General features: G+C 44.9%; 1 protein-coding gene across 2 annotated transcripts in view; it reads left to right on the forward strand.

Annotated features, from left to right (window-relative positions):
• Positions 1 to 19,334, forward strand: part of NUP205 (nucleoporin 205) — a 920,380-nt gene that overhangs the window by 429,528 nt on the left and 471,518 nt on the right. For both annotated transcript variants that reach the window (XM_078671666.1, XM_078671676.1), the window contains exon 18: positions 316 to 505. In XM_078671666.1, coding sequence (XP_078527792.1) covers positions 316 to 505 — 190 coding nt within the window. The remainder of the gene's footprint in view (positions 1 to 315; positions 506 to 19,334) is intronic.

The following is a 19,334-nucleotide window of genomic DNA, read 5'->3' on the forward strand; positions in this document are numbered from 1 at the left end:
AAAATTGCAGCTTTGACCCTTTAGGCCTTGTATACACACCTGGAGCGGAGGGAATGTCCCATGCTCTGATTTGGAACGTATGGTGGAGTAAGTAGAAGTTAAAAGAGAGTTAGGGATTGTTTGAGATTGCTTTTTGAAGGCATTTTAAATCAGATTGTATTCTTCTCTCCTTGTGTGTTGTGGTAATCTCTCCTTGTGTGTTGTGGTACCTTAGGTGTGTGGGAAGAAGATGTGCGAGAGTGTCCAAAATGCACACCAAGTAGGTATTTCCTGATAGTTCACCTCTCTTGAGATCCCTTTTTCTTTTTTCTGCAGGGAAAAAACACCTGGAGAAAGCTGTGGAGCACTGCTTTACTCTCCTTAACCTGACACTACAGAAGGAGAACCTCTTTATGAACCTGCTGCGGGAGAGCCACCTCTCATTGATTGTCACACCACTGGAACAGCTACTCCAAGGTATCAATCCCCGCACCAAGAAGGCTGATCATGTGGTCAATATTGCCAGGTTAGTACAGAAAGTAGCTCTTTATTTTAGACATGGGTGGCACTTTTGCCTTTATCCTTTCTTTGCTGTTAGTGCGGTACTGTGAACATGTATGGCTATGCTTTCCCCTATATGTAGGTTTGTCACGCTTGGCACCCATTGCTTGCTTATTTCCTTAATTGTCTTCAAGATGTCCAGTTCATTACTTTTTAGTCCTATGACCAGCCGCCCTTCTTCCCATCTGTTCTGTTTATTGTATTATGCGCAAACAAAAACGGGAGCATGGGAGACCATGCACGCTTTCAGTTTGCATGCATAGTTGCTAGTTTTGTCACACTTACATAGTTTGTTTTAGGTGAGGTGCATGCTGCGACCTACAGAACTGAATGAACTTTTTCTCTGCCTGGCTCAAAAAGACCAATATAACGAACACATTCTCCTGAGTCTGCCTATAATTGTTTATTTTGGTAATGTAATCATTTCTTTTTATGTGGTTTGGCCTATGCAGCGTTAATGAGAATGCGAGAGAGAGGATGAATTATTTAGATAATGCTCGGGCCACTGTCTCTGAACTAAAAATCACAAAATGTCTCAGTGGTAAAAGAAACAAAACAATGTAATACTAACAAACCATAGGAAAACCAAACTCTTTTCTCCTAATGTTTCTGTAGCAAACCCTGGACAATCAGTTTGGTCATACATTTAGCTAGATCACCTGCCATCTGTGGGTCTTTCTATATTTTCAGGGATCACCTTTGGCCACTTAATGTGCTGAGGTGCCTGTTTAGGATGACTGGAAATACCCAGTGGGAACGATCATGAGGACCTGGAGGTTCTAAGGGCGCAAGCGTTGCCTAAATTCAGTCAGCAGATGTTTCAGACAAAGAGCTCAGTCTGTCTTGAAAGCTTAACTAGTTCCTTCCAAAGCCATGCAATTTTGATCCCATAAGTGATGCAGTTATTCGCCTATCTAAAGGTAATAGCCGGTCTGGATGCAACATAAAGCTAATGGCATATGTTTACTAATGTTAGAAAGATCCAAAAGCATAAATCCAAGAATTAAGGATCTAGCACTGTCATACAAATAATCTATTGCATCTAAAACCTCTGCCTAATAAGTATTTAAGTTAGGGCAGTCCCAGGGAAGGTGGTCAGTGTCCCTGTGTCCCCATTCTCTCCAAGTTGTATTAGATCTGGTAAGATCCTGTGAGAAAGTACCCTCTTTCTTGCATGGTATGCCCCCACATCTTGCTGAATTGCTGATGTACTTTGACTGAGTGTGCACTGGTTTCCTGCTAATCAGGTACCCAGGCCCTGTGTTCCTTCCCTAAAACAGCATTGAAGCCTAAACCCAATTGGCATCTCTGGCCACATGTCAGCCCCTGGTAAACGATACCCTAGGTACCCAGGGCACTGTGACAAGAGAAGGCCACTAAGGGCTGCAGCACTTATTGTGGCACCCTTAGAGGGCCTTATCCCTGACACACACTGCCTTGGCAGACTGAGTGTCTTGGTGCAGAACAAAACAAAGAGTCGACCAAAGAATACAACATTTTTAGGAAAAAACTTAAAACACACCTATTCCACAAAAACTGATCTCTCACCCATTAATCTTGCAGACCCTACTCATCACTAGTACGTCCTTAGCGCTGTGATATCTCAAGGGATGAATGTTGCGCTTTATAAATAAATAAATGGCACACATGCCCACAAAACACTGCCCTGAGTCACCCCTCTAGCTGGGTGCCCTATGCCAGTGGTAAGGGTACAGGTGCATGAGCCCTGTACCCCTACATTACCCGGGTCCATTCCTGGGCACTGTAAGTGCAGTGCTGCCATTAAGAGTATATGGTGCTGGGAGGTTATCATTATGAACTCCACAGCACCATAATGGCTACACTGAAGACTGAGAAGTTTGGTATCACACTTCTCAGCACATTAAACCCACACTGATGCCAGTGTCGGATTTAATGTAAAATGCATGACAGAGAGCATCCTAGAGATGCCCCCTGAAACTCGAACAACTCCCAGTGACCTTACTGAGTAGCTGCCGAGGCTGCCACCCCCAGACATGTTTCTGGACCCCTAGGTCGAGAGCTTGCTGCTCTCGTGGTCCTGATACAATGCACATCCTGGGATGAGGTGCCAAGCCTCCTCCCTCAGGATGGGCAGGTTTCACGAAGAAAGAAGCTTCAAAAGATGCCGTTGTGAGCCTCTCCAGACCACTTGCTGTACTCAGCAACTGGTCCACACTGGTTCTACCCCCCTCCTTTGGGCGGGAGACCCGGCGGAAAAAACAAAGTGAGGAAGAGAGGTGTGCCCACCTCTGCCAACTCCACCCCTAGGGTGGGGGAGGCGAGGTGTCCCCACCATCTTGAGGATGGGGGGACCCAGCCAACCAGGGACAGGCTCCTGCCCCCTTCCCACTGGAGGGTGGCAGAATAGGGGGTGTACCCACCCCAGGGAAGCAACCCATTTACCTACCTGCTAAATTTAGTATTTAGGAGGACCCTGAACCTTCCTTCCTCAGATCCAGATTCCAAAACTATAAGCAGAAAGAAGACCTGCAGTGCAGCTGCTAACAAGAGGACAACACCAACTGACTTGGCCCCAGTCCTACCAGCCTATCGACCCTTGAACCTCCTCCTTGGCTGGTTTTCATTTGGAAATTCTTCTAAGGGTCGAGTTTTGGAACGTTGAAATATTCACAAAAAATCGTCCGATTAACAACATCAAAATTACTCACCTATTCTCAGGAGAGATCCCAGTGCTGGATTTAGGTAGCCAGCACTGACTCGAAAAATTGATTACAACTGTGCTTTTCCGATAACCTGATTTTCCCCATAGGATAACATTGCCTGGTTTTTTCCAGAAATTCTTTGAAGTGTCGATTTTTGCGACATACAAACATTCCTTATAAATCGCCTGTTTAACAAAAAGGATTTCCTTTAACTGTTTACAGGAAATGCACCAGGGCTGAGTCCAGGACCCAGCCCTGAGTAAGAAAAACTTTGTAAAGTAAATTCTATTGCAGTTTGCATAATAGTCCCATTGAGCTCAATGTTATAATTGTGTTAAGTTTGTGTTGCCTATTGAAACCCTTATATCTTATTCCATTCATTGATCATTGAAAGTATTCAGGAACAGCATCTCATGTTGAGAAAGTATTTTATGCCAACCTGTGGTTCTAAAATAAAATAACAGTATATTTTTTTTATGCAAAACAATTGGCCTAGAGGTCAGTTCTTAAGTGTGTGAGACCATTTGCTGACTGAGTGTGTGTATCAAATACTTTACACTGTCCTCCGATACAAGCCACCACTTTAGAGAGTAAGGGTCTATCTAACTTTAACCTCTGCCAAACCTCTGGAGACCCTTGGACTCTATACACACTGTACCTAATTTTGGTGCAGTATGTATAGAGCCAGTTTCTTACAGATCCTATTTATGAAGCTAAAGTGAAGTACAGTATCAATATTGTCATCTTGGAGTAGTTTTCAAATTGTATAATGGGCCTCGAGGCATGTGGCTGTAGTTCCCAGTGCTTGATTTGGCACTACCTAAACCTTTCCTTTTCAAGAAGGCCATGGATTATTTTGATCACGGTTTTAATCAAGGTTCTCCCTTATCCTAAGGCACCCAGGAGATGTCCAGTTACTGAATTGTTTTTCCTAAGGCGCCGAAGTAAAACTCGGATTATTTAAGATAGTTGTTAGTAAATTTTGTGAGGCCACATTTATTCAATACGCTATTCCACACTCCTGAGGGAATGAGTGCTGTGTGACAAGTACAGTCCTCATCAACGGTTTCCTCTCTGCAGATGGTACCTTCCAGGTGTGTATGCCTGCTATCGTCTTGTCTAAGAAGGACCTTTAATTTACTGGCCGCCCCACTGCCAAGTGATATCAGAAAGGCCCAATCACCCCCTCTTCCTTAAGATTTGGATAACTGGCGTCTTTCAATTCAGGATGTTTACTTGCCCAAACAGCAGTACATCGATTGCAGCTGTTGCATAAGGCACAAGAAGTTGTAAAGCTTGATAAAGCAATAGGGTCCTGGGCATTATTCTTATTTTTACTGTCCCCGTCATCCCAATCATCCCAATCCATGACAGGCTCTTCATTTACCCAGCACTTAAATATTTACATATATATTTACCAAGAGTGGAATATAATTAGGGCTCCCGTTTTTTATGGTGTTTGTTTGGCATTTCCGTCTGTATTTATCCATATTTATTTGTTATCAATTTTATCTGCATTTATCCATATTTCTTTTGGCTTTTGTAAAAAAAAAAAAAACCAATATAACTGAAACTTATGTTTTCCCATTTATTTAGCTGATAAATGTATACTCATAGTTGAATGCTTGACAGGATTGAATGATATGAACAACCACAGACGATTAATCAATATATGAAAACATGGACATTTTAGTATCCACGATGGGCATATCTGCTGCTGTTTAAACCTCATTACTAAAATATCTTTCTTTTTTATTACCTTTACCTCTCAATCTGCGAGGCTATTCTGCGAGGCTATTGGCCTGGAAGTCATTTAGAATCACTTAAAAACAACAGAATTTCCATTTTTATCCATATATATATATATATATATATATATATATATATATATATATATATATATATATATATTCAACTTTATAATTTTCCATAAATGTTTGCAAATATTGCTTCGGTACTTGCTTGGGTACTCACTGCGACAATGCAAGCCAGAAATGTTTACGAAGAAAATGTGTTCCCACATATAACGCACAATTGTCTCGAGGTAGTGCATACCTCATACGTTGAATTAAAAACATCTGATCGACCCAAGCAACAAGGTTCTCCCCAGTGGCCCATCACCCATTCACTTTGACATAATAAACACAGCTACTGTGAAAGCTAGTAGTGCATAACTTATCCCACCCCAGTGGGGGCTATCCTGGCGGCCTGCTGTGAGGAAGGGGCAGAACCGATGTCTAGCAAATAGCTCTTAAAGGTCCCCAAATATCTTTGGGCAGTGTGTTGAGTTGTTGCATAAAGTTCATAATTCACATTGCAAAATGTGAGGCTATTAAGCCAAGTTTCACTGTGGGGGAGGCTCTGCTGTCCCATTTGATCGCTGTTTCCCTTTTTGTGAGCAACAGGGCAATGACAGTAAATTTGCGCAGCTTTTTTGGGAGGTTTTCATCCAAATTTAAAATTAAATACAGACGGGAAAATAAATTGTTTTCGGTCTGTATTTATCTGTAAAAATCAGTAAAAACGAAAAAAGGGAGCCTTAAATAAAGTTAGTGTTTATTACATGATAAGACTTGAGGTTTATTTGGACCTCTAATTTGGTGATTAAGTTATGTAACCATTTGGAATAGGGAAACTTGTTTTAAGAGCATTTACTTGATCTCTGGGGATCTAAACAGTTAAGAAATGGGTCTGTTCGAGGCATGTGTGGCTGTAGATACCCATGCTTTGCATACTCCTATGTCTAGTGTTCATTCCGGATGTTTGCAAGCTGTTTTTCTTCGAAGAATTCTTACAAGTCATGATGTAAGGAGACTTCTCTTGGTGATAGTGTGCATGGGCTACGACCTCATTGTTAGATTTTCTTTCTGCTATTCGGTTTGGACGTGTATAACAGCGCTCCTTTTCGGGACCGTTTTCGGACCCCTTTCAGAGCGTAATCCAGTCTACCCTCGTCGCTATTGTTTTCGAACACGTTTTCCATCCTTTGCTTGTTGAAACTCGGAAGACTGTCGCTCGTCTGGTCGGAACACTCCGATCACGGCCTTCCGGCCTCACGCGTCCAAGCTATCTTAGACTCATTCGACTCTGTCAATGGTGCGCTGCTGATGGAATGAACTTCATTTCGGTTCTCCCTCCGGTGCCATTTGAAATACCCGTGGTCTGACCTTCATGAGGTCTGCAATCTGTGCTTACCCCTTGAGCACAAAGAAGATTGTGAGACCTGTTGGTCGTTTTGATCCAAAAAGACCTTGCGGACCATCTCCACGACGCAGGGAGATGCAGAGACAGAACATGCGACACACGCCCAATATCTTTGGTCAACAAGATATTGAACCAGAAGAGGAAGATCTGGAAGCTTCAGCTGCTGTTGCATAAAGTCAATTCCTCTACCAGTCGGGGCATAAACCGAGTTGAGCCATTCATGGTGATTAGCCTGTGTTCTGTATACATAGTATTTTAAATGATCTCTCTGTATCTGAATTGCCCAGATGCTATAATTCTTTTGCATGTGCTATTCTCAGGTGGCAGCAGAAATAAGTGGGGAAAGAGAGGATCCCTCCCTAGTGCATATGTGTATTTATTATTTACTAGCCAACCCCATTGGCTCTGACTGATGCAGTATGCATCTTTTAGCCATTGCTTTAATTTCTGACCCTTACCAAATATGGCCTGTGCTTTGCTTGGAAACTGTTTAATAAAGGATTTTTGTTGTTATCTCTACATTACCTAATGCCTCTTGTAGATTAAACCTAATTGATCTGGGTTAATCAGGCCCAGCAGTATTTGTTCCAGCCAAGTCGCTAAAATATCCATGAAGAGGTTTGCAGCTGTGTTAAGCGGTAAATTGATCAGTAGGAGCTGCATTGGGTTTAAATTTTGTCTTGAATAGAGATTACTAAAATCTCTGCATCTCTCATTGAGTATAGTCTGCGTCCAACTAAGGGATTTACTGAAAGCCTTGTCAAATTGGGCCTAACCATCAGGGTCTGGTGCTTTACCAGTCTTAAATGTATCTATTTGAGCAATCACTTCTCAGCAAACGATCCACTGTCAGTGTTCTAAAGCTTCATTCTGATGGATACATCTGCCAATGGATTCCTCACCTTGTGAATATCCCCTGCGTCAGCAACATTCGGAACTTCTTTTGTAGCTCTTCACGCCGACGTGGACGACGTCACAGAAGCATGGCATCGCCCACCGCTCCGCTGACGTCACTGACTCCATAATAGGACTCCGTCGGTGTGATGACATCAGTTCCCTTTTTTCCGCGTCGTCGACACTAACGGTTTTTCTAGGGATCCTCAATAGCCCGTTGTTACTCTTACTGTTGGTTGTTTCCAGTGTTTTCTTGATTCCTGTAGAGATGTCTTCGAAGAAAACTGGGTTTCAAGCCCTGTGGAGAGTGCGGGAAGATGATGTCCATTACAGATCCGCACGAAGACTGTGTATGGTGTCTGTCTTCTGACCATGATGTCCAAGGGTGGCCATGCTGTAAGAAGATGAACCCCAAGTGCTGCGAGAAAGAGAGGCGAAGCTTCTTGTAGCGAAGATGAAAGGCAAGAAAGACAGAAAGAGTTCGAAGTCCCGCTCGAGACGATCGAGGTCCCCTCGAGGTCGAGGTCATGCTTCAGCATAAGAAGAGGAAACATGGGTCTCGGCGTCATTCTGAGAGAGATTTGGATCCAAAGTCTCCAAGTCATCGACATCGGAAGGATTATGTGTCTCCTTCTCCTGTTGTACCGAATCCGGAAGGTGAGCCCTCTCCTGTGGAGTCGCCGGAGCGGTCTCCGGCTTCGAAATTGAATCCTTCGCCGACGCATTCGCAACCTCAAGAGGAGGAAGTGGCTCCATTTCCAGAAGGATCTGTGACTCCTGTGCATCATCCCGAAGAATCCGGTTGACCCTGTTCCTGTACCTCGACCGGAGCAGCCTGTGGGTTCGTACCCCTCTTTTCCAGGCCCAGGGCAAGACCCGACACATTATTTAAATGCGATGTATGGGGTCTTTTCAAGAGCCATGTACCCCTCTGGAGCACCAGTTGGTCCCATGGGTCCGATGGCCTTTAATCTAGGCGTCTTCACCGGCTCCGTTTTCGACTCGACCTCGTACGCTCCAGACTGATCCTCCGGCTCAGAGCTCGAAGCCGGCGTAGGCTCCGTCGGAGTCGGTTGTGGTTCCATAGACGCCGAACAGAGGATGAGGTTGAGGCCAGAGGTTCAAAGGCTTCTGGAGGAGCGAAGATATAGAGAAGAGGAGATGGAAGAGGGAGCGCTGCAAGAATCTGAGGAGGTATATAGTGGCTCCTGGGGATCCGGACTTTTTGTCTTCGCATCCATCTCCAGAAAGCTTGGTAGTTCATGCAGCCTGCTCCAAAAATCTACAGGTGCTTTTCCTCAGGTACCTGGTGATAAGGAGTCTAAAAAACTGGACCAATCAGCGAAGAAGGTTTTCTCTTCGGCTAGCATGGCCCTCAAATCAACAAACGCCACATGCTTTTTAGGGCGTTATATTCACGCTCTAATGGACTCTGCGAAGCAGTTGGTTCCAAAGATTCCTGAGAAGGACAGGCAGGACTTCAGTGAAGGTTCTTGCAGATACACAAGCTGCTGCTTGCCAGGTGATACAGAGCGGGTCGGACACTGCTGACTCTGTGGCAAGGGTCATGGGGTCATGTATTGCCACCAGGATGGCTGCTTGGTTGAAGACATCGGAATTTTCTTCTGATGTTCAGGCCACTTTAATTGATCTTCCATTTGATGGTTCGGGCCTGTTTGGGAAGAAGGCAGATGCTGCCTTGGAAAGGTTCAAGGACAGTAAGGCGATGGCTAGATCTTATGGTCTTCAGTCCAGAGAATCTTCTAGGAAAATTCAGAGGATTCAGAAGATCTTCCTTTCGCTCTTACAAGCAACCGCAGCAGCAGCAAATTTCACTGTACAAATCGTACAGGGGTAGAAACAGGGGACGCCCTAGAGGTCGTCAAGCCTCCTCCTCCTCCTCCTCTTCCTCTTCCCACCCCCTCCTACCACAGCAAAGCAGCCCTAGATCCGCCATTCCAGATAATGTTAGTTCTTAGGGGTGGGGGGGGAGTCGGCTTACTAATTTTCTACAGGATTGGGAATCGGTCACATCAGACCTTTGGGTTCTCAATCTGGTAAAGAATGGGTATGCTCTTCCCTTTCGGGAATTTCCCCCAAATTACCCTCCTTGTCAAGGAGTTTGCACGGAAGACCACCTACTTCTCCTGCAGGAGGAAGTTCTAACATTGCTGAGAAAAGGTGCGATAGAGGTGGTTCCGGAGCAGGAAAGGGGTCAGGGATGCTACTCCCGGTATTTCCTGATACCCAAGAAGGATGGCAGGCATTGTCCAATACTGGACCTCAGGATCTTGAACCTCTTTCTGAAGCAAGAGAAGTTCAAGATGCTCACCCTTGCACAGGTTCAAGGGTTGCAGCAAGAGGACTGGTTGGTGTCGATCGACTTGCATGACGCGTATATTCATATCCCGATTCTGAAGTCGCGCAGGAAGTATCTCCGTTTCACGGTGAGGTCGCAACATTATCAGTTTGCTGTCCTCCCGTTTGGACTACTGCACCTCGAGTCTTCACCAAGGTGATGGCGGTGGTGGCAGCACATCTCAGAAGATCAGGGATACCTGTGTTCCCTTATCTAGACAACTGGCTGATCAAAGCGGAGTCGTCAGAGAAGGTGCTCCTTCACCTGCAGGTCACATCTCAGTTGTTGTTGTACAGATTGGGCTTTTCAATAAACATACTCAAATCTCACCTGGTGCCCTCTTAGCGCAACCTGTTCATAGGTGCGGTACTGGATACCACTGTGTGTCGGGCATTCCCTCCTCCACAAAGGATTCTCAACATACAGGAAATTATACCTTTATTTTACAATGGAGCGGTCGTTCCAGTCCTGAAGGTTCTTCGTCTGCTCAGTCTGATGGCTTCCTGCATGCTGTTGGTCAACCATGCACGCTGGTACATGAGGGCACTCCAGTGGTGCCTCCGCAGGAAGTGGTATCAACACAATGGAGATCTCAGTGAGTCAGTCAGGATCTCCAGAGAAACTGCGGCGGATCTGTCTTGGTGGAGGGTGGAAGGCAATCTGTCTCAAGGAAAGCACTTTCATCTGCCTCCATCGGTGGCCACAGTGATAACGGATGTATCCACCCTAGGGTGGGGTGCTAATCTGGGGAATCTGGAGATCAAGGGTCTTTGGTCTCCAGAGGAAAGGTTGCTTCACATCAACCTTCTAGAGTTGCGGGCGATACGTTTAGCGCTCAAGGCCTTCCTCCCTTCCCTTCGCGGTCAGTCGGTTCAAGTCCTAACGGACAACACGACTGCGATGTGGTATGTCAACAAGCAGGGAGGAGTGGGGTTGCATTGTCTTTGCAGAGAGGCACTGCGTCTCTGGTCCTGGGTTCAGGACCACCAGATTTGTCTTGTGGCAAATCATTTGGCCGGAGTTCTGAACGTGCGTGCAGACAGTCTGTCGGCAGTTCTCAGCCGACCACGAGTGGAGGCTTCACCTGGAGTTAGTTCCTCACGTCTTTCAGATGTGGGGAACTCCTCAGGTGGACCTCTTTGCCACTCCCGAGAATGCTCACTGTCCGTCATTCTGCAGTCTCCAGTTTCCGATGCAAGGAGCTTTGGGGAACGCATTTCAGTTGATTTGGGACTCACAACTCCTTCACATGTTTCCTCCCATTCCCTTGATTCCTCGGGTTCTGAGGAAGATTCGCCAAGACCGGGCCCAAGTCATATTGATCGCCCCGGATTGGCCAAGAAGGGTGTGGTACACAGATCTACTCCACCTCTCCTCGTGCCCTCCGCTCCGTCTCCCTCAGGGCAGACCTCCTCTCGCAGTCGCAGGGGCAGGTTCTACACCCCCACCTCCAGACCTTACACCTTCATGCCTGGAGATTGAATGGGCCAACCTGAATTCTTTTTCTCTCCCACATGCCGTGGTGGATGTCATTTTAGCAGCCAGGCGACATTCCACCAAATCTATCTATTCTTATAGATGGTCTACGTTTGTCTCATGGTGTGGAGAGAAGTCCATTGACCCTTTGAAGGCTTGTTTGTCCGATATACTGTTGTTTGCACTCTCTTTGGCTCAGCAAGGTTTTGCTGTAACGACAGTGAAAGGTTATCTTTCGGCCTTGTCTGCATTCCTTTGTCTGCCGGATCAGCTGTCGTTATTTAAGACTCCTATTGTTTTAAGGTTTTTAAAGGGCCCTACAAATAAATTTCCTCCTCCTCCTCTTTTTATTGTACCTGAATGGGACTTGAATCTTGTGCTTACTTTTTTAATGGGTTCACCTTTTGAGCCTTTGCACAGGTGTCCCTTGAGGGTTTTATCTTTTAAAACGGTCTTTCTGATTGCGATTACCTTGTCAAGGAGGGTAAGTGAGCTTCAAGCCTTAAGTTCAAAGCCCCAATTCTTGACCATTCATGCTAAAAAAGAATGGTACTCGGGACCAGGGCTGCTTTTCTGCCTAAGGTGATAACTCCCTTCCACCCTTCCATCTGGGGCAGTCCATTACCCTCCCTACCTTCCATCCTCCCTCTCACCCTTCCAAGGAGGAGGAGCGGCTTCACCGTCTGGTCCCTAAGAGGGTGGTGAGCTTCTACCTTGACAGAACCAGGGAGTTCAGAATTGATTACCAACTCTTCGTGGGTTTCGTTGGAGCCAGAAGAGGCAAAGCGGTGCACAAGCGCACGCTGTCAAGATGGATTGTCTTGTGTATCAAGATATGCTACTCCATGGCCGGTAAGGAACCTCCAGAAGGTTTGAGAGCTCATTCTACTAGGTAAAAGTCATCTACATCTGCTTTGTCTAGGGGTGTTCCTGTGGAGGACATTTGCAGGGCGGCAATTTGGGCCTCCCTTCACACTTTCGCAAAGCATTATTGTTTAGATGCAGGGGTGAGGAGGGATGGTCACTTTGCTCATTCCGTCCTTCAGGACTTCTTGGTATAGAAGGGTGGACACCCTCCTCCGGGAGTGGGGACTGCTGTAGGAATCTATTCACAAGGTGAGGAATCCACTGGAGGATGTATCCATCAGAAGAACAAGTTGCTTACCTTCGGTAACGCTTTTTCTGGTGGATACAGTATCTGCCTGTGGATTCCTCACATGCCCACCCACCTCCCAGTTGTCCCCCTTGTATACCTGCATTAATGGCAATGTTTTAATGTTATGTTATGTTAGTATGTATTTGTAGAGCGCACGTTCACCCTGGGGTTTCTTGGCGCTGTCCCCGTCCCGCTGTCCCCGACCCGTCCTGGCTTTCCCTGTGAGATGGTCCCTATTGGGCATCCCCAAGGTGAAGCCAGGCATCCCCGGAAGCGAGGGGGCCGTTGTGGAGATTAAGCAAGCTATTGCCCAGAGTTGCAGCGTGGGACCCATGGTTAGAGAGGCATCGAGGCGAGATTTATCGAGCCCGCTGACATTGGTCCCGTACCCTGCCGCGTCGGGAATTGAACCCTGGTCCCAGGCCGACCTCTGCTTCTGGGTCTGCCGCCTCTAACTGGTGAGCCACACTTCTCCGTATATGTTGCTTTTAAAGTAAGTGTATTATTCCATTTGCTTTCCTGCATTGTCTACACACTGTGTGTGTTATCTTGAATTTTTTGTACTGTGTATATATATCTACTGTTGTCGGTCCGTCCGTGTGCCTCGAAGGCACGGAATAAATGGCGGAACTGATGTCATCACGCCAACGGAGTCCTATTATGGAGTCAGTGGCATCAGCGGAGCCGCACACGATGCCTTGCTTCTGTGACGTCGTCCACGTCGGCGTGAAGAGCTACAAAAGAATTTCCGAATGTTGCTGACGCAGGGGATATTCACAAGGTGAGGAATCCACAGGCAGATACTGTATCCACCAGAAAAAGCGTTACCAAAGGTAAGAAACTTATTATTTAGAACATATGGAACATGGAGGCTATCTCTTTGGCATCATTAAATTGTGCCCCTTTATCTTGCAGATGTTCCTGTTCTCTTCTGTTCTCCTAAGCCATAGTTTACATGCTTGCAATCACCCTGCAATGTATTGCTTCTGAACAGTATTTTTGTTTGAGGTGAAGTAAGTTGTACTGTTCTTTGCAAATACGCGTTTCCTCCCCTGGCTCTGATTCCGAGAGTAGTTTCCAAGCTCTGCAGGTCGAACATGGAAATGATCCTGATAGCTCCGGATTGGCCGCGGCAGTGGTGGTACCCGGACCTTCTGCATCTGTCTGTGTGTCCACACAGACGACTCCCTTGCAGGCCGGACCTGTTGAGCAAGATGAACGGGAGGATAATGCATCCCAACCTCCCATCACTGAACCTAACAGCATGGCTCCTGAGGTCCTGCAATACGGACATTTGAACTTGCCTCCGGAATGCATGAACATTTTAAAGGAGGCTAAGAGACCTTCCACAAGAGCGTCCTATGCGTTCAAGTGGAAGAGGTTTTTCTTATGGTGTAGGGATCATCACCTAGATCCGACTAAAGGACAGGAGGACGTCATCATGCCATAGCTCCTTTCCCTAGCTACGGCTGGTTTAAAATACGCTTCTATTAGGGTGCATTTGTCAGCCATAGTAGCATACAGATAATCACCAGATCAGGTGTCTTTCTTTCAGGTTCCAGTGGTTAAGGACTTCCTCCAGGGGTTGAAGAAAGTGTATCCCCCTGTGCGAAATCCTTCTCCTCCATGGGAATTAAACCTGGTGCTATCCAGGTTAATGTCACCACCTTTTGAGCCCATCCACAAGGCCTCTTTGCAACATCTCTCTTGGAAGGCAGCCTTTTTGGTGGCGATTACCTCTGCTCGCAGAGTCAGCGAGATTCAAGCTCTCTGTGCGAAAGAACCATACACTATCTTTCATCACAATAGGGTAGTCTTAAGGGCTCATCCAGCTTTCTTACCTAAAGTCATCTCTGATTTTCATATAAATCAGTCCATTTCCCTTCCATCATTTTTTCCAAATCCTACGACCCCAGCCGAGCGGTCACTTCACTCCTTAGATCTTAAGAGAGTGCTCAAGTTCTATTTGGAAATGACCAAAGGGATTAGGAAAACGGATCAACTGTTCGTGAACTATGGTTCAATGCGAACAGGTTTTCCAGCGGCCAAGAGGTCCATTGCGAGATGGATTGTCTCTTGCATTAAATCGGCTTATCAGCTTGCAGGCAAGCCTTTGTTGCAGTCACCCAAAGCGCATTCCACTAGAGGGAAGGCCGCTACTGTAGCCTTCTTACACGACATTCCAATGTCGGAGATATGCAAGGCTGCGACTTGGAAATCAGTTCATACCTTTACGAGACATTACTGTCTCGAGTCTGATTCCAGGGCCGATACTCAAGTAGGACAAGCCTCTTTGAGGAATCTATTTGGGTAGCCTACGGCCTATACGAGCTTAGTATTTTCTAGGCTTAATATGGTTTATTACTGTATTGTTACTCCTTTGCCCGCAGGGAGATGAGGTGAGGCTCGCTATTCTATTCTAATGCTTATGACTATTCATGAGGATCCCCTGGAAGAGAAGGATTAGTTACTTACCTGTAATCCTAGTTCTCTTCCAGGGGTATCCTCATCAAAGTCATAAGCAACCCTCCCGCCTCCCCGGGCAAAGGACATTCTTTAATAAGGAGATGTTGTTAACCTATTTGTTATTGGGTTTATTTTCAGTCTCCGAAAAGAACTGACCTAACTGTCACCCCTGAGGCATGATGGGATACTGGGGGTCATGAGTGCCTTAAAGGCACGGTGTCAGTTTATTGCTATGCAGCTACAGGTTAGCTTTTCAGTCTTTTTAGACTGTGTGTTTGCAATGCAGCCTGGGAGCTTTCTATGCTTCCAGTGAGTTATAAGAATTCCTACTGCTTTTTGAGCATTAAAACAATTTCTAAACAAACTTTTTTGTTGTTTCTCATGTTTCTAATGCTTATTATTATACATGTATGGTGGAAATTCTACACAGCATATTTCAGCTCTGTTTTTATTGGCTGCTATTGCATGTTATATATATATATATATATATATATATATATATATATATATATGAGTATATATATATATATATATATGTGGGGCACATATAATATAGTGTTTCCGGGGTCCCGCACATGGGCGGGAATATTCTAATGCTTATGACTTTGATGAGGATACCCCTGGAAGAGAACTAGGATTACAGGTAAGTAATTAATCCTTGTCGCCTCTGCTCTGACTGCTGTCATGTGGGTGTTGGACCTGCCTTATATCAACCCGTCCTAAGAATAGCAGCAACTCTGTTTTCTTTGCTGAAGGATTCTGGATAGCCTAACTTCAGTACCGATCTGCTTTTGACATAGCCCATCACAATATTCATATACCCTTCAATTATCACACCTCCCAACAACAAGGCTTATTGTTACTGGATATAACTTTTCGGATCTTGAAATTAGCAGTTATTTGATATTTGGATCACCATCCCACCTGTTTTATTAGAGCCTGATGAGAAATAGTGGTATAGATGCCATCTAGATCAAACTTAAAACTGGTCTCCTGAAGCAGGCCCCTCCTTGATATCTGGAAATTAATAAAGACTACCTTCTGTTTAGCTGGTGCCTTGAGGTCTTTTGTAGTGAAACTGATGAGTTTTACTGGATCCCGGATCCCTGATAGGCATTCATGCAGGAGACCTCTTGTAGTTTGGGTGGGGAACTACTGCTCAAAGTCACAAACCTGAATCCTACTAGTGACCCCTAAATACAATAGCATGATCAAAAGAGCAAACAGTAACTTGTTTGACAAAACAATATATGACTAATACTAAGCAAAGCAAACCCATTATGAACAACTGTGGCTATTTTACCCCTAGCTGAATTGTGGGTCCCATTGTCTTACATCTTCATCAGCTTCTGGTAACTTCCCTTGTTTTTTTCTCAAGGTATTCTCTGCCAATAAGAGGGCAACTGCTGAGCAAGATGGACATATGGCCTTAATTCTTATTTTCTTTTCTCTTTTTAAGTCTAAATGACTTGAAAGTGTTGTGGATCTCTACCACTCCCACAGCTGCTCTCAAGTGTGGGTGAACATTGGCTATATTTGCAGCAAATGATACCTGCAGATTAGTAAAGTATTTACTTTACTCTGCATAAGCCGGCAGATTTAGACCCTATGATACTTTCATGTAACAGATGATGAAACCTGTGAGCAGGTGAGGAAACACCCTTCCCAAATTCCTCCTCTGTGGATCCCTCCTCGGGCACGTAATCAGCATGAGGTAGAGATCTCCTTTGAGATTTCTAAATGATTCCAGGGCAATGCTCCCTGTGAAGTAATGCACATCAAGGCACCAGTGAGGGTCTCATCCTTAAATGAGCCACTAACTTGGAGCATCTCAAGTTTCACTCTTTTTAAGAGCCTGGTCTCCTTTCCAGATGTGCCTTGGGATACGAGGAGACGTGGAGAAGCCCCTAACCGTGATACAGCTTTGCTGGACATCGCTTAACGATGGTGGTGAGTCTTGTAGTTCTGTTGTCCCTTGGACCAAGGTTTCTAGAAAACGGTCCTAAATCCATCAGAGATGATATTAACAAATCCAGTGCCCAATACAGAGTTTGAAAACAAAACCACTGGGTATGGGCTCCCACCGGCATAGCTTGCCACAAGCATATAATAAACAAGAAAAAGTGCCAATGCCGCTAATTTGAAAAACAAACTTTTGTTTGGTCCAAACACACGGGAAAGACAATGTGCTTGTTGAATTTAATTCCACTTTTTTATTTTCTTTAAATTTTCAATTGACCACTGCTATTTGAGTGAATAATTTTTTACATATATTATACAAATATTAAAACCTGGTGTACACAACGAATATAATGTACATTTTCTCGCAAAAACCTTACTTATTTACAAAACAGTGCATCCTAATAAACATTCAGTCTTCATTCATACATCAATCAAGCCACTACAAACAACAAAAACAAAGCATAAATGATTCGATAAATGCTGGAATCGTGATATTCACAACAAAAAGCCAATGTTTGTTTCACAACAAAATGTGTGCAATTTTTTCTGCGTAAATTATTCATTTCTCGTCTTTTGGCTTACAAGGAGTCTACGCGTTTCGAACTACCGTTATTTCGGAGTTCTCATCAGGACCATATCTGTAATGGAAAAACAGACATTGCTTTAGGATAAAGGGTTGACTACCTCTATGCTGCCTGTGCCCAATACTACAAGTTTCCTCACCTACCTCGCACTCGTCAGAGAAAGCTGGATACCACAAATAGCGCAGTGGTTGAGAACTACACTTCCCATGATCCTATGCGGACCAGGAGGTGAAAGCAACTAGGTCAGCGTTTGGATGGCGTCGGATTAAGACACTCGGCAGCCCGGTCTTCACAAGTAAGAGACATCGCAATGCAATAAAACGCTCGGCTTTATAGGATTACTATCTAAATTATCATAAGCCGCATTGGGGCACACCTTTCTAATGCGTCACGTATGATTTGATCAACAGAACGGAAAAAAAACGGTCTCGGTGAAACTCCAAAAAGATACAACAACGCGCCTGACTCGCTCTACTAGGTAAGCGGCGTTCTGGGAATCCTAGATGTTTAAAAACTAAATACACATACGATATTGTGTTAATAATTCAAGCACGGTATTGCTCCCTCTTCTCCATCCAGACAGTGGCGAGCCAGGCCGGTCCAAACGGGTCAACCAACACTTCCAAGTAAGTGATTAAGAGCAGTGTATTTATTTATTTATTTATTCAAAGTTTTATATAGCGCGAACAAGATCTTTACAGATATCAGAGCGCTTCACAGAAACAGGGGGGGAGTGGGCAACAGGAAGGTGACTAAACATATTATTGGGTACAGTATAGTAAACGATAGCATAATCAGATAGCAGTCATGTGCTGATAAGATTCCAGTAAACACTCAGATAGACAATAATATAAGGCGGTTCAGAGTCTTTGATCCAGCTACAATAGAGATCAGGAGATACCAATAAACACTCAAAATAGACATTAATGTAAGACGGTGCAGAGTCTTTGGTCCAGCTGTAAAAGAGATCAGGAGAGCTCAGGCTATAAGGTTATCCATATCACTACTTAGAGTTACAGAGAACAAGGGGTAGGGGCAGCAAGGGGGAGATTCAACAAACTACTGTGCACAGTGTAGTAATAGGTAGTAAGTGAATAGCATAATAGGATCGCAATCATGTATGAATAAGAAATCATTGGATCATCTAGTAACCCATGTTACAAAGGCGGTGCAAAGTCTCTGATCAACAGCAATAAAGTTCAGGTGAACTTGGCCATAAGGATGGCTTTCACTTCTTTCTTGAAGAATGCAGTGGAGGAGATGAGCCTTGTTTCAGGAGGGAGTGCATTCCAGATCCTGGGTGTCTTTCCTGAGAAGGAGCGTTTGTAAGTTTTTTCCTTACGGAATCTGCGAGGTTTCAGGAGCAGACTTTTTGTACTTCTATTGGATCTCGAGCCTCCTGATATAGACAACTTTTGAGTGAGGTAGTTGGGTGCCTTGTGGTGTATGGCCGAGTGTGTCATAACGGCAATTTTCAGCTGTATTCTGGCTTCAAAGGGAAGCCAATTCAGGGATTTCAAGTCAGGGGTTATATGAGAGTGTTTTCTTGAGCCAGTAATGAGTCTCGCGTCAGCATTCAAGGAGGCTCTTAGGGGTGCGGTTGTTGATAGAGGGAGTCTGCTGAGGGCCACAATTCCATAGTCTATGCGGGGGATGACTAGGGCTTGTACAGTAGTTAGGAAATCTTTGACTGGGAGGAAGGGTTTAAGTTTCCTCAAAGTGTTGATTTGGAAATTAGCTCCTTTCGTTGCTTTGCTAATGTGCTGTTGCATATTGAGCTTTGCGTCAAGTGTGATACCTAAGGATTTCGCAGAGTCCACGATGGTGGGTCGGACATTGAGTGCTGTTAGGTGATTGAGCCAGATTTGGGTGGTGGTAGTTTTCGCAGGGGGTGATATCAGGAGGAACTCAGTTTTCAGAGCATTTAGTTTGAGGTGGTTGTCGGCCAACCACGATTGGGTGTTTCTAAGTGTGTAGTTCTGAAGTTTGATATCTTCCGGGGATTGTAC

The sequence above is a fragment of the Lissotriton helveticus genome, chromosome 1_1 (assembly GCF_964261635.1).
Source record: "Lissotriton helveticus chromosome 1_1, aLisHel1.1, whole genome shotgun sequence".
NCBI classification, from domain to species: Eukaryota; Metazoa; Chordata; class Amphibia; order Caudata; family Salamandridae; genus Lissotriton; species Lissotriton helveticus.